General features: G+C 42.9%; 1 protein-coding gene across 1 annotated transcript in view; it reads right to left on the reverse strand.

Annotated features, from left to right (window-relative positions):
* The window catches only part of MYO3B (myosin IIIB), a 428,901-nt gene that overhangs the window by 394,841 nt on the left and 18,400 nt on the right, over positions 1-15,660 (reverse strand). The window contains exons 2-3 of the mRNA XM_007459030.1: positions 8,577-8,760; positions 7,709-7,843 (exon numbers count right to left, since the gene is read on the reverse strand). Coding sequence (XP_007459092.1) covers positions 7,709-7,843; positions 8,577-8,760 — 319 coding nt within the window. The remainder of the gene's footprint in view (positions 1-7,708; positions 7,844-8,576; positions 8,761-15,660) is intronic.

Consider the following 15,660-nt stretch of genomic DNA (forward strand, 5'->3'; position numbering starts at 1 on the left):
AGTCAGAATGGCCATCATCAAAAAATCTACAAACAATAAATGCTGGAGAGGGTGTGGAAAAAAGGGAACCCTCTTGCACTGTTGGTGGGAATGTAAATTGATACAGCCACTATGGAGAACAGTATGGAGGTTCCTTAAAAAACTAAAACTAGAACTACCATATGACCCAGCAATCCCACTAGTGGGCATATACCCTGAGAAAACATAATTCAAAAAGTCATGTACTACAATGTTCATTGCAGCTCTATTTACAGTAGCCAGGACATGGAAGCAACCTAAGTGTCCACCGATAGATGAATAGATAAAGAAGATGTGGCATATATATACAATGGAATATTACTCAGCCATAAAAAGAAACGAAATTGAGTTATTTGTAGTGAGGTGGATGGACCTAAGTCTGTCATACAGAGTGAAGTAAGTCAGAAAGAGAAAAACAAATACTGTATACTAACACTAAAAAAAAAAAAGGTTCTGATGAACCTAGGGGCAGGACAGGAATAAAGATGCAGACGTAGAGAATGGACTTGAGGACACGGGGAGGAGGAAGGGTAAGCTGGGACGAAGTGAGAGAGTGGCACTGACATATATACACATATATACACTACCAAATGCAAAACAGATAGCTAGTGGGAAGCAGCTGCATAGCACAGGGACATCAGCTCGGTGCTTTGTGACCACCTAGAGGGATAGGGAGGGTGGAAGGGAGACGCAAGAAGGAGGGGATATGGGGATACATGTATACATATAGCTGATTCACTTTGTTATACAGTACAAACTAACACACCATTGTAAAGCAATTATACTCCAATAAAGATGTTAAAAAAAAAAAAAGAAAGTTACCTCTTTGTTCTCAATAGCTTGTGACTGCCCAGTTTATTACCCGTTACTCAATCATGAACACAGTGCCTGCCCTCAAAGAGCTCAGCACCAGAAATGGACACATGAGTAATAAGAGTGGCAGGTGGAAGAAAGGGTGGGCCCGAGGGGAGTGTGGTGGCACCGAAGAGAGAATGGCGACTTCTGTTGTGCTAGGGTGAAGAGGGAACAGCCTGGGAATCTTCCCAGAGGACGTAACACATACAATGAGTTTGAAGGACACAGGACCTTATGGCAGGTGAACAAGAAGAAGAGCATCCCTGGAAAGGGAACACCGTGTGCAAAGGAAGGGAGCACAGAAGAATGAGGGGGGAGGTAGTGTGTCTGTCTGCCTGCGCGCGCACGTGTGTGTGTGTGTCTATGTCTGTGTGTCTTTGAATTCTACATACTCTGCCACTGTTGGGACAAAGGGACAGAATCCTAGAGCAGGCAGACAGGGAAAAAAAGGGGGTAACAGGGAATGACAGGTGTGCTCTTCTAAGAAGTGTGGGCTTTATTACTATACACACGCATATTGTGATACCATAATATACCATTAGATAGGTAAGCTCTTGACAGGTTTTAGGCAGGAGGTCTGTTCAGATTTCTAGAAAGATGACCTTGGTAGCAGATTGGAGGGTGGACAGAACAGGAAGACACAGGGAGCTGGACACCTGTTAGGAGGTGTTGAAGCAATCGAGAGAAGCAGGGTCAAAAAGTCAAGAGTCCTGAGGACGAAGAGTCAGGGACAGATATGGAGGACTTTTATGACATAGAATCGACAGGAATTTTGTACCAACTGGATAGAGAAAGTTAAGAAGAAACAGAGTCTAGGGATATTGTGAGTATAAGAACAGCAATAAAGTTCTTTGATCCTCTAAAGCTAACGCAGCAATAGACATGCAAGGCACTGTAATGCCTTCATTAGAACCACTTCTCAGCCTGGTTCCCGTCTCAGGGAGGCACATGCTTTACTATACTGCAAGTGCACTATTAAAATTCTACCCAGAGAACATTTAAATTAAGTGCTGGGTGATGATCCAAGCTAACTCAACCCTGGAATTTTCCCCTGAAACCTCATTTTAGTCTCTCTCCTGCCCTACTTTAAATCTGGCCATTTCTGCAACAAGAGCCTATTCAGTGGCATTTTATATAGGTAGCCAACTTATAAACTTTCTTCATAGCTCTAGAACCTACGGAGGGACTAAGAGCTACCATTTTGTCAGCAGGATCAAAACTCAGCTGTGGATTTAAGAACAACAAAAGGATCAGACTCGGTTGGTGCCTTTTGTTCACTAAATGTCAGAGTTTAAGAACTGTCTGACTTGTGGTTCAAAGAAACATATAAATAAACTGCTCAGAGCACCTTTACAGGAAGCGGTCCTGTGAAGCTGATAAGCCCACCAGCAAGGTTTTAAAGGGCAGCCCGTGGGTTACAGGGAAAGGACTTTGGGTACCTGGATATAAAAAAGGAAAGAAAAAAAAAAAGGAAAGCAGGTACATACTGACAATTGTCTAATCAGAGTAAATATTCAGTGAGATGGACTGAACATTTTAAAAGCATGACAAGGAACTATATTTAAATGCATCAAATAAAATAATCCCCTTAGAGTTGTAAGAAAGCAGCCAAGCCTCCTACCCTACCCCTGAGGGTTGGCACCTGCAGCCTTTTATTCCTGCCCACCCTGCCAGCCATCAGACTCAAATACAGAGGTAGGTCTCCATCCCTGCATTCCTCCCGACACCCTCAGCATTCAGGAAATGTGGCAGCTGGATGCATCTAGAATTTAACGAGCATTTTACTCCAAACCAAGAAAAATAGAAAAATCATTTACATTCCACATCTGTTTTCTAAAACATAGTTGAATATTGATTCAATCACAGTATGTGCATTTGCTACGATGGCCATAATTTCAAGCAATAAAATGTTCCTTGCTCAACAAGCCATCAACTTTCCTCCATGTTATTAAAGAATGGCCCGTGCAACACAATCACCAGACCTTTATTCTAGTCAAAACTGCAACTTTCAGGTAGATTCTATACTGGCATGTTGATTTGCCCTAGTCAGATGGCAGAATTAAGAGGAATTTCTTTTCAGTGCTCTTTTGTTTGGTTGACTTTATCTTTCAAGGGTGTTAGGGTCTACAGAGGGCATAAAGCAAAAGTCAAGGATCGTCAAAATTACTCTGGAAGATGCCTTAGGGAGCACCGTGTTGGACACTGCCCACCTCTCAGGAAGGCCAAGAACATAGTTTTCCTCCACACTGTTGGGAGAGATTGTGTTTATTTTACTGATACCAGATAAAGTCACTGGCCTGCACCTAGAAGAATGAAGACAATGTCACTTGAAACCCTGGAGCTCCAGCCGGGGGGGTTGGGGGGAAGATGCTCACACTATGAGAGGCAGGAGGGCCCCAAGGCTCCCGCCTCCCATTTCAGCCTCTCTCCAGGGCACATGCACAGACTGGTGGCTGGGCAGAATTGCTCCCACACCTCAGCTCTTCACGTTCTCTTGCTTTTGTTGAACGCAGAGAGCACATAAATATCAGATGCACCTCGGTTACATTTCACAGTTCTTCCCTTCCCCACTCCCAACTGTTCTGTACTTACCTCCTGACCCCCAACACTCCAGTGACTCTCATTCTAGAACCCGGCCAGAACCTGCCATCTGAGTCAGTGTTCAGTGCTCCAGGGCTTTCTAACAATCTCTGGCCAATCAAAACATGCCAGAGCTACGTTCCAGGCCATCAGTGTCCTGCTAGGACCCTAACTTGTTAACATGATAAACTTGACTCATGCCACAATATCAATGGGTGAAAATGGTTTTAAGTGTTAACTTGCAATGATATCGGGGCCTAGACTGGACTTTCTAGGGCCTTATATAAATGCAAAAACTGAACAGAGATATCTTTTTTCCCCCCTTCTGGCTTAGATGCTGAACTTACACAAAGACCTCTGAGAGGAAAAAACAGGTTAAAAAATAATTCTTTTATCTGGTTTTAAAATATAAGGAGGTTTTTTTGTTTTTGTTTTTTTTACTTGACATTCTCATTTACTAACACTCTAAACTCTAAACCATTTTAAGTTGAATGTGATTCAGGCTGAAATAGTATTTACAGGCTGAAGGTTTATACTGAAAGGAAAAGAGAAAATGTACTTCATGTCTTAGCACATACTAGGTATCTTTTCTGAAATATGGTGCTTTTTTTTATATGAGGTTTTAAAATTTTTATTTATTTATTTATCTTTGGCTGCATTGTGTCCTCATTGCTGTGTGTGGGCTTTCTCTAGTTGCAGTGAGCGGGAGCTACTCTTCGTTGCGGTGCACGGGCTTCTCGTTGCAGTGGCTTCTCTTGTGGGGTACAGGCTCTGGGCATGTGGGCTTCAGTAGCTGTGGCACACAGGCTCAGTAGTTGTGGCTCGCAGGCTCAGTAGTTGTGGCTCGCGGGATCCAAAGTGCAGGCTCAGTAGTTGTGGTGCACGGGCTTAGTTGCTCCATGGCATGTGGGATCTTCCCGGACCAGGGATCGGACCCATGTCCCCTGCATTGGCAGGCGGCTTCTTAACCACTGTGCCACCAGGGAAGCCCCTGGTGCTTTTTCTTAAAAGTCTAATTTCTTATCATGTTTCACTTAGGTGAGACATAATAGAACTTACAGATTTTCCAAATTTAATATTAATTTAGAATAAAACTTATTCACAAATTTTCCAAAACATTATTATGTATGAGTGTTTTCTGTCCACATTTTTCTCCTATAGTAGGTGTCTGTTATGCAAGAAGGCTTTGGTTTGCTTTCTGCTAACAATTAGTAATTAATTTCTGAAATGACATTTTTATTTGCTTTTGTTTTTAGAGTTGTGGTGATTTAAGAGGGTTATTAATAATGTTTTTCTATCCTCAAGAATTGCTCTGTGGAATAGCTTCTCCCTGGTCCTTTCATCACATTCAGGCAAGGAAAGAGCAAAGGCAACATAAATTTAATCTCAATATACAGGATGAGGGGAGCAATATTAAACAGATCATAATTTTATTGTGCAAGTCTCCTAAAGCAGTCCTAAAAAAGTTGCAGATGGAGCAACATGGTCAAGGTGCTGTGTGGACTGTCATTATCTTTCAGCTGTGTGTGTGTGTCTGTGTCTGTGTGTATGTGTTATTTCTGTGCTAAGGCAGTTCCTGTGTAATCAGGAACTGCTGCCATTTTAACCAGAGATCCCAAGTCTATATTCCCCAGACCCGGCAAATAGCAACAGCACAGGATGGGAGAAAAGTGCTGAAGTGTTGTCCTCCTCCAGTTCTGCCATATAACTCGTATGGGACCATCATGTCACTCCTTCTTTGGGTCTCTGTTCCTCAGCTGAACACTAGGAGAGTGACAGAAGGAAGGCCGAGGTCCCTGTCAGTTCTAGGAGCCCAGGAATCCCTGTGTCTATAAGCATACTGGAGGCACTAGACATACCTACCCCTGCAGCCTGGCATGGATGGCCCATTCCCAGACAGAAAAGATTAAGGACATCTGGTTCCCCATGCCAGCAACTCTGGCATGGGCCAACACAACCTGCAAAGGGCATAATATCAGCATATTGTATTGCTGAGGTATGAATAATTCAGTGTGCCAGGGCAACCTCATTATCTGTACTTAGTCACCCTGAAAAAGCAAGAGACAGTCACAGGGGAGCATTTGCACAAGGCTCAGTTCATAGTTCTGGGCTCTTTCTCATCTTTCAAGGCCATGTGTGGCCCTTTCTGGCTGCCTTGGCTGTGCCTGAGGGACTAACATTTGGTCACTCCTCATCAGGAAGAGCAATTATTCTCCAGGTGGTGGCAGGTCTGAGCAGCCCACCTACTCTCCTGGTAAAATGGAGGGAGGGAAGGTCCCATTTCAGGCCCTGGAAAATCCCTGGAAGTTCAGTTTTCTATATCCGAATGCAGAGTCTTTGAGTCGGTGGTAAAGTGAAAAGAAACTAAAACTTCTCGGTCACTGTACTTACATTATTAAATTATAATGAGGTTTAAAACAATGAGATCTTACAGAGCTTAAGAAGAATACAATCACGGCTTCCCTGGTGGCACAGTGGATAAGAATCTGCCTGCCAATGCAGAGGACACAGGTTCGATCCCTGGTCTGGGAAGATCCCACATGCCGCAGAGCAACTAAGCCCGTGTGCCACAACTACTGAAGCCCGCGTACTTAGAGCCTGTGCTCCACAACAAGAGAAGCCACCACAATGAGAAGCCTGCACACCGCAACAAAGAGTAGCCCCCGCTCTCCACAACTACAGAAAGCCCGCATGTAGCAGTGAAGACCTAACACAGCCAAAAATAAATAAATAATTTTTTAAAAAATTTTTAAAAAAGAATACAATCAGAGACCCTAGAAACAATACTTTCCATATCTCATGAAAATGAGCATTAAAAAAATTAATGTTATTCTAGAGCTTCATTGGCAGGATAAAATCTATAATATTCCCAGGGAGGGAGTGGGGAATAATAAAATCCAAAAGGTGATCCTATGAGAATATGTTATGTGACTTAACCAGCCAACTAAACAGACAAAGATGATTTCTGAAAACCAAAACCCCTTACATCTTTATATTCTGAAGAAGGCAATTGATGTGACAGAAATGTTCCCTGCAGATTATTCCATTTGAATACAAGTGAATTCCCCATACATTGTTGCCATGGCAGCCAGTATATATTGCCTCATGGCCAGGCCCTCCCAGAGCCAGGTGGAAGGTTTTCAACAAGAGACCCCAGACAGTGAATTGAGGTCTGATTTCTCCTTTGTTGCTTCTCTCTTAAAGTTTTCACACATGTCCCCGTGCTCATGGATCACACATGTGACCTCAGGCACAGAGGCTGGTTCAGAGGGGCAGAGTCCAGGACAGATCAGGGTGGACCTATACCCACCCTGAGGCAATACAATAGACCTGTCCTAATATACTAATTTCATATGTTGTCATTGTGTCTTTGCCATGTTAGTTCCATGGAGGAATTGTATTTGTGGGGAAGGGACTCTTTTGCATCCAGTTACACACATTCATTCCCATTAAGAAGGCAGAAAAAAGGCAAGACTACACTGGATATAGTGGTGCTCCCTTCAGATTCTCTCTTCAAAGCAGATGCTGCCAGGAAAATCAGCTGCTCCCTGCTCCCAAGTCCCAGTGGCACCTCTCACCAGGAATAGTGCCCAACGACAGGGAACTGCCTCCCCCAAGACCACACCCCCTCCCAGGGTGGCATGCACCAAGTGATAGGCTCTTACAGAGATAAAATCCAGGACAACCCTACAAGAGGATCCCAGGTCTTCTCCCTGAGGATGGGCTGAGACCTCTGCAACCACACTGATGTTTAATGTCTCCCTTGCCCAATCCCACCTTCCTTGCACATCTAGCTCCTGTAAGAACTCTCCAATAAACCTTCCATACACAATCCTCAGAGTCCATTTTCAGGAAACCCAACCTAAGATGAGGATAAATGAACATGAATGGACTGATTCAAACTTGGCAACCAAGTAAACCTTGGGTTAACAATTTTTGAAAATGAGTTGCATCAATCGGAACATGTTTTCTGTGAAATTTTCCCGGCCTAGGGTAGAAAATAACCTTTTCCAACTGTGTTCCTGTATTCACTGAATTAGAAGAAGATTATTAAACCTTACAAGCAGAGAAACATGCACATTTTCAGCACACAGCCTACCCATAAGAACATGGAGAACCCATCTGGTAAGGTACCTGTGCCATGCAGGAGAGACCACCTCCCCAGATGTGCATCTTACACTATTTAGGCAACAATGAGTCTGCTCACCCCTGGCGCTCTGTTTGAATTGCTGGTTACCCAATGGGAGCCTCTTACCTCCAGGACCAGCCACAGCTGTCCTCCCACACCGTGATCTGCTTTGTAAAACATCCCATAAAACTTTACAACGTTGGGGTGATTCGGAAGAAACTGCAAAATGTTGTATTCTGCCTCAATCTCCTCATCCATATCCTACACGAGGTAAAAAGTGCATGCTGGATTCAGTATAATGTGCGAGGAAGGGTATGGGAATGATGTCACGATCAAGTAACGATTTAATAAAGCATATGTAGTCTGTATTTTTAATGTAATCTTTACCATATCTTGAAAATACCTAACAATGGACATTCAGATACCAACTAAAGCCTTCTGTTAAATCAATAAATGTCTTCATTATATATTCTTAATAATAATATTATAAATATCTTTTTTTAAATTTAAAAATGTCTAAATTTCCAAAGCAATTAAGGAGAAGTAGCTCAAAGGGACCCAACCAGGATAGGACACTTACAACCTCACCGTGGTAAACAGTGCACAGCATTATAGGCTCAGTATTCAGTGCTCTGAAATAGGATGCCAGGCTAAGATGACTGAATACCACAAGTCTGGGTCACTTTGTAACTTACAGAGAGATCAGCCTCTGTATAAACCCAACAAATCACTTTTTCCAAGAGAATAACATTTGAACAGTCCAGGGGACCAAATTCAAAACCATAGTAAAATGGACAAAAGAGAAAATCAAGGGAAGTTTTAACTCCAAATGGAGTCCCTTCATTCAGATGGGCTAAGGAGTCATAACTCATTTTGAGATTTCATGCCAGGTTTCATTATCCCTAGAAAACCATCCCCAGAACAAAGAAAGAAGTTGAAAGCTCAGTGTGTATGAAACACTATATTGTGGTTATAATTTATAACTGTTACTTACACTGATTGGATCTAGAATTTTTACTGCAGCCGGGCTCCCATCTCTCTTGTTAGTTACTTTGTAGACCTTGCCATAGGTGCCTTTACCTATGGTCTCCACAATTTCCCAGATATCTGTGGGATCTGGAAGCGATTCAAGTCCAAGCATCGTGGCGCTGTAATGAAATAATCCATACAGATGTTTCCTGGTGGGAAGAAAAGTTTGTTATGTGCAACAGATCACAGGATTAGTGGCACTGGGCTTTAGAAACAGGAATATTTTTATTTCTTCAGAATCCAACAGCATATTAAAAGGATCACACACCATGATCAAGTGGGGTTTATCCCAGGAATGCAAGGATCCTTCAACATATGCAAAACAATCAATGTGATACACCATATTAACAAACCGAAGGAGAAAAACGACATTATCATCTCAATAACGCAGAAAAAGCTTTCAACAAAATTCAACACCCATTTATGATAAAAACCCTACAGAAAGTAGGCATAGAGGGAACTTACCTCAACATAATAAAGGCCATATATGACAAACCCACAGCCAACATCATTCTCAATGGTGAAAAACTGAAACTATTTTCTCTAAGATCAGGAACAAGACAAGGCGGTTGCCCACTCTAATCACTATTATTGAACATAGTTTTGGAAGTTTTAGCCACAGCAATCAGAGAAGAAAACAGAAATAAAATGAATCCAAATCAGAAAAGAAGAAGTAAAGTTGTCACTGTTTGCAGATGACATGATATTATACATAAAGAATCCTAAAGAGGCTACCAGAAAACTACTAGAGCTAATCAATGAATTTGGTAAAGTAGCAGGATACAAAATTCATGCACAGAAATCTCTGGCATTCCTATACACTAATGATGACAAATTTGAAAGAGAAATTAAGGAAACACTCCCATTTACCACAGCAACAAAAAGAATAAAAGACCTAGGAATAAACCTACCTAAGGAGAAAAAAGACATGTATGCAAAAAACTATAAGACACTGATGAAAGAAATTAAAGATGATACAAACAGATGAAGAGATATACCACGTTTTTGGATTGGAAGAATCAACATTGTGAAAATGACTCTACTACCCAAAGCAATCTACAGATTCAATGCAATCCCTATCAAACTACCACTGGCATTTTTCACAGAACTAGAACAAAAAAATTTACAATTTGTATGGAAACACAAAACACCCCACATAGCCAAAGCAATCTTGAGAAAGAAAAATGGAGCTGGAGGATTCAGGCTTCCTGACTTCAGACTATACTACAAAGCTACAGTAATCAAGAGAGTATGGTGCTGGCACAAAAACAGAAATATAGATCAATGTAACAGGATAGAAAGCCCAGAGATAAACCCACGCACATATGGTCACCTTATCTTTGATAAAGGAGGCAGGAATGTACAGTGGAGAAAGGACAGCCTCTTCAATAAGTGGTGCTGGGAAAACTGGACAGGTACATGTAAAAGTATGAGATTAGATCACTCCCTAACACCATACACAAAAATAAGCTCGAAATGGATTAAAGACCTAAATGTAAGGCAAGAAACTATCAAACTCTTAGAGGAAAACCTAGGCAGCACACTCTATGACATAAATCACAGCAAGGTCCTTTTTGACCCACCTCCTAGAGAAATGGAAATAAAAACAAAAATAAACAAATGGGACCTAATGAAACTTAAAATATTTTGCACAGCAAAGGAAACCATAAACAAGATGAAAAGACAACCCTCAGAATGGGAGAAAATATTTGCAAACCAAGCAACTGACAAAAGATTAATCTCCAAAATTTACAAGCAGCTCATGCAGCTCAATATCTAAAAAACAAACAACACAATCCAGAAGTGGGCAGAAGACCTAAATAGACATTTCTCCAAAGAAGATATACAGATTGCCAACAAACACATGAAAGGATGCTCAACATCATTAATCATTAGAAAAATGCAAATCAAACCTACAGTGAGGTATCACCTCATACTGGTCAGAATGGCCATCATCAAAAAATCTACAAATAATAAATGCTGGAGAGGGTGTGGAGAAAAGGGAATCCTCTTGCACTGTTGGTGGGAATGTAAATTGATACAGCCACTATGGAGAACAGTATGGAGGTTCCTTAAAAAACTAAGAATAGAACTACCATATGACCCAGCAATCCCACTACTGGGCATATACCCTGAGAAAACCATAATTCAAAAAGAGTCATGTACCAAAATGTTCATCGCAGCTCTACTTACAATAGCCAGGGCATGGAAGCAACCTAAGTGTCCAACAACAGATGAATGGATAAAGAAGATGTGGCACATATATACAATGGAATATTACTCAGCCATAAAAAGAAATGAAACTGAGTTATTTGTAGTGAGGTGGATGGACCCAGAATCTGTCATACAGAGTGAAGTAAGTCAGAAAGAGAAAAACAAATACCGTATGCTAACACATATATATGGAATCTAAAAAAAAAAAAAAATGGTTCTGAAGAACCTAGGGGCAAGACAGGAATAAAGATGCAGATGTAGAGAATGGGCTTGAGGACACGGGGAGCGGGAAGGGTAAACTGGGATGAAGTGAGAGAGTGGTATGGACATATATACACTACGAAATGTAAAATAGATAGCAGGTGGAAAGCAGCTGCACAGCACAGTGAGATCAGCTCGGTGCTTTCTGACCACCTAGAAGGGTGGGATAGGGAGGGTGGGAGGGAGACACAAGAGGGAAGAGATATGGGGATACATGTATATGTATAGCTGATTCACTTTGTTATAAAGCAGAAACTAACACACCATTTTTAAAGCAATTATACTCCATTAAAGATGTTTAAAAAAAAAAGAATATTTTTATTCTTAACCAGCAACCTTGTGGTACTTTTCTCTCTCTCTCTCTCTCTCTCTCATTTTTAAAATTTTCCCCTTCTATTTTAAGTAGATTTTTTTTAATGAGGGATATGAAGTCTCCTTAAGAAATGGGGGTGGAAGATGGAGGGGCGGGAAACATGACTCTGAAACATTTTGAAAAACACAGTTCTAAAAGGGGAGATTATATCCGCACAGCAGGAGGGAGTAAAAGGGCCAAAGAGGATGTCTAGTCATGACCAGACAATTGTCGTTCTAAGTTGCGGACTGGTGGCTGCTGCTGCAGGGAAAACAGCTGAAAGCCAGGGGTCTGAGACTATGTACCCAGGTTATAGTAACCTTGACCAGACCTCTCTGATGGTCACTAGAAACTAGTGTCTATGTGCAAAGTCTGGGCTGTTAAGAAGGAGGATCTGGTGCCTGTACCAGGCACTGAAACCATGTACAAACCACTGTGTCCCTGTCCTTTGAAGCAGAAGGCTTATGTTTAGTCTTCCAGGCCTCCCTTGAGTCTCTAAAGGCTGGCTCAAGAGTTAATGATTAGGAAATGTGAAGATGTAGAAACAAAGAACAGCTGTTGGGCCAGGAAACTGGTAACAATTTAGACTGTAAATCCACCACATAGCAGAATCACCAAACTCCCAGTTCCCTGAAAGGTATGGACAAAGGCCTGACACACATTCCTAAGCTGTTTTTACAGGAAGCAGAGCCCCACCAGATGAAAACTGCTGACCACAAGAACATAGACCCTGGACTGGTTGAAACCAGAAGGTTGGTGATGCTTGAAACTTCACCTTGATGCCAACCAATCCAAGAACTGTGCACGAGCTGATCACGCACCCTGCAGCTCCCTCCCTCACACTGCCTTTAAAACCCCTTCCCTGAAAGCCATCAGAGATTTTGGGTCTTTTGAGCATGAGCTGCCCATTCTCCTTGCTTGGCACCCTGCAATAAATGCTTTCCTTCACCACAACCAGTGTCTGTAGATGGCTTTGCTGTGCCCGGGTGATCAGACCCAAGTTTGGTTTGGTAACAGCATCAGTCAGTGCACAGTATCCATTGCCATCCAGGTCTTGGGTCCTGCAAGGATTAGCCAAGCCCAGATCCCATCCATACAGCAACAGCCTACTGTGGCAACCACACTGAATGGTTAACCAGAAGCTGCAAACTCACTCTGCCTTAGCAGTACTCTACTTAATAAGGACATGGCCCTGTGGAGTTTAAGTACTTTTAAGTACCAGCAGCAAGCTTAGCAGGTAAACAAAGTCACCCGAGACTGATCCCATGAAAAAGTCCCTTCAAGCGTAGTTACTCCAAGGCTAGAAGAGGGGTCCCAACCCTAGGCTGCTTCTAACCCCAAGGGAGGGACCATCAGCTCCAACACAAACAGCCACAGCATCCAATCCCCATGCTGTGGCTTGGTGTCCACCCAACGTGAGCACTTCTGCCTCATGCTGGGCAATCCAATTTGCACTTCTAATTATCTTCTAAACTGCATTCTCTCAAGACACAGCCTTTTGACTTGAAACAAAAATCCATTATTTAATCCTTACCCTTTCTGATGGGGACATTTCAAAGACACTGAAAACCATTAACAAAACAAAACAAAACAAAATCCCAATAGCTGTTGTGTTGATACTGGAAGGGAATCTGTCTTTCCAGAGTTCACCTGGCAGGCATACCATGCTCTAAAGGGGTCTCCAACCAGCACCTCAAGAGTCCAGGCCAGGCTCACACTGAGTTGAGACAATGACCCTAAAAGGTCGGCTGGTCAAATGACTCCTGCCTTTCATCCGCTGGTTTCAAGATTCTAACGAACTCTAACCTTTCCTCCCGGCCAGTGTTTCACAAAATCCATCTTTCTCAGCACATGCCTCACAATTCTTGCCATATGTGTACATTACCTGTGCTATTAGTTACTAAATACATTTAAATTATTTGCTTTTTCATATAAATAAATGTCTTTTTTAAAAAATATTTTGGGCATGCCATGCAGCATGCAGGATCTTAGTTCCCCAACCAGGGATCAAACCCATGCCCCTTGCAGTGGAACTGTGGAGTCTTAACCACTGGACTGCCAGGGAAGTCCCATAAATGTCTTTTAAAGGCACTTTATATCTCTACCCTAAATCATTTGCCATATATCAAAATTAACAGCAAAAAGATGATTATGCTAAAAACAACAATTGTTCAAGTCCAGCCAGATACTGCTGCCCTCTGTTCTTTTGCAAAACGGGAGATCATGGAGTGATGGGGTAGAATTAAAGCCTCGTACAAACTTTTCCCTTAACATCATCAGAAGATGGGAAAAAGAATTAGCAAGGGAACGATTTTGTCACTATGTGATTCAGTGTCCTTTATTGCAAGATCACCAAAACCCCTGAACACCTTGAGAACTGCTCTAGGCTCTGCTTCCACAGGAGCAAAAAGCAGGACCAGCAGGGGGTGCTGGTCAAGGCCAGACAAGTGGGGGTGGGGAGGGTACTGAGATGTCCTTTCTGGAGAGAAGAATCTGGCCCATCAGCCTAGATGGGATTATGTTACACTTACCAGGACAGTCCCTGTTTCCCCACTTGCATCTGGGCTCAGCGCCATGACACAGAGGCGCTAAGTCAGACTGCCTTCATGATCCAGGCCCTGCCCTGACCAGCCTGGAGACCTGCCCATCTCTCTGGGCCTCAGTTTCTTCATTGGCACGGTGGGGCTGCTGCTGCCACCCACTTCACAGAGTTGCTATGAGGCTAAGGGGATGAAGATAAAATAAAGTGAGCACAGTGAGTGCCTGGCCAGTGTCACCTGCCATCACTAAGGCACGGCACCAAGTTCTGCTTTCGAATAGGCAAAGCTTAACACAGTTTCTTGCTCTGTTTTATTTTACCCTTAGCCACAGACAAAATGAGAACCATATTCGTTTTGCTCCGATCAGTTATTAGTTTCAAACAACTGGCTGGAATTCAGTGTGTGCAAGTGAAATTAAATCATACCATGTGGCAGTAGGAGAGGACCCTGGAGGCCATTGAATCAAGTGTTTTTTCTAATGATTTTGGGCCACGAGACCCTTTTTGTTACATTAAATCTCACTTAGAAGGCTGATGGATAAGCTGAGAGAAGCAGTGCCACTCTGGCTGAGAGAGGCTAGGGAAGCAAATGCCTGCCCTGTGCCTTCCATGGGAGACCAGCAGGGTGACCAACCACCCTGATTTGCCTGGGCTGCTCAGTTCAGCACTGCAAGTCCCATGTCCTGGGAAACCTCAGAACTAGGCAAACCGGGATAGTTTGTCGCCCCAGTCTCTGGGATCTCCTCTGAGCACTATTAGAAAATCACTGGTTAAGTACCCTCTACCACCACCACCTCACCCCCTGCTCTGGGCTAAACTGTATCTCACCCCCCCACGCCAAATTCATATGATGAAGTGTCTTGACCTCCAGTACCTCAGAATGTGACTGTATTTGGAGACGGCCTTTAAAAAGAGGTAATTAAGGTAAAATGAAGTTATGGGGCAGAGGGGTAGGGCAGGAGTTAACCCGAATCACCAGTGTCCTTAAAAGAAGAGAAGAGGGCACAGTCATGCACAGAGGAGAGACCATGTGAAGATAGAGGGAAGGTGGTCATCCACAAGCCAAGGACAGAGACCTCAAAAGGAACCGACCTTGCCGACACCTTGGTCTTGGACTTCTAGCCTCCAGAACTGTGAGGAAGTAAATTTCTGTTGTTTAAGCTACCCAGTCTGTGGTACTTTGTCATGGCAGTCCTAGCAAACTAATAGACTTTTAACTTACAGATGAAGAAACTGAAGCCCAGATTGGTAACAGGACTGTTTAGGGGAAGTACAGGAATGGGAATCCAGGCCTCCCTAGGCCCAAGACCTTTGTTCACAGAACAGAATGAAGGGAGTCATCTGATTAGCAATGGCTCTGACCAACTGCACCAAATATGGAAAATTTCTGTGGGGGAAGTACCCTCCCACATGGAGGCCAAATGCCTCATGGACCTAATGGACAGCACTCTCTGCTCCCTGCAAAACAAGAAAAACTCACCAGAGGGATTCCTCTACAGTTGGCACCAGTAATGGGTGAGCAGGAGGCACACTCGTCAGGTCCCACTGCCACACCCATCATGTCCATCCGGACACTCGCAGACAAGGCTAAATAAAGGTGCAACAGAACAGGTGCACATTAACAGGGCTGCCAGCCTTCTCTCTTTTTTTTTTTTTTTTTTTTTTTTTTTTTTTTTTTTTTGG

Source organism: Lipotes vexillifer, unplaced genomic scaffold, assembly GCF_000442215.2.
Source record: "Lipotes vexillifer unplaced genomic scaffold, Lipotes_vexillifer_v1.1 scaffold1241, whole genome shotgun sequence".
NCBI classification, from domain to species: domain Eukaryota; kingdom Metazoa; phylum Chordata; class Mammalia; order Artiodactyla; family Lipotidae; genus Lipotes; species Lipotes vexillifer.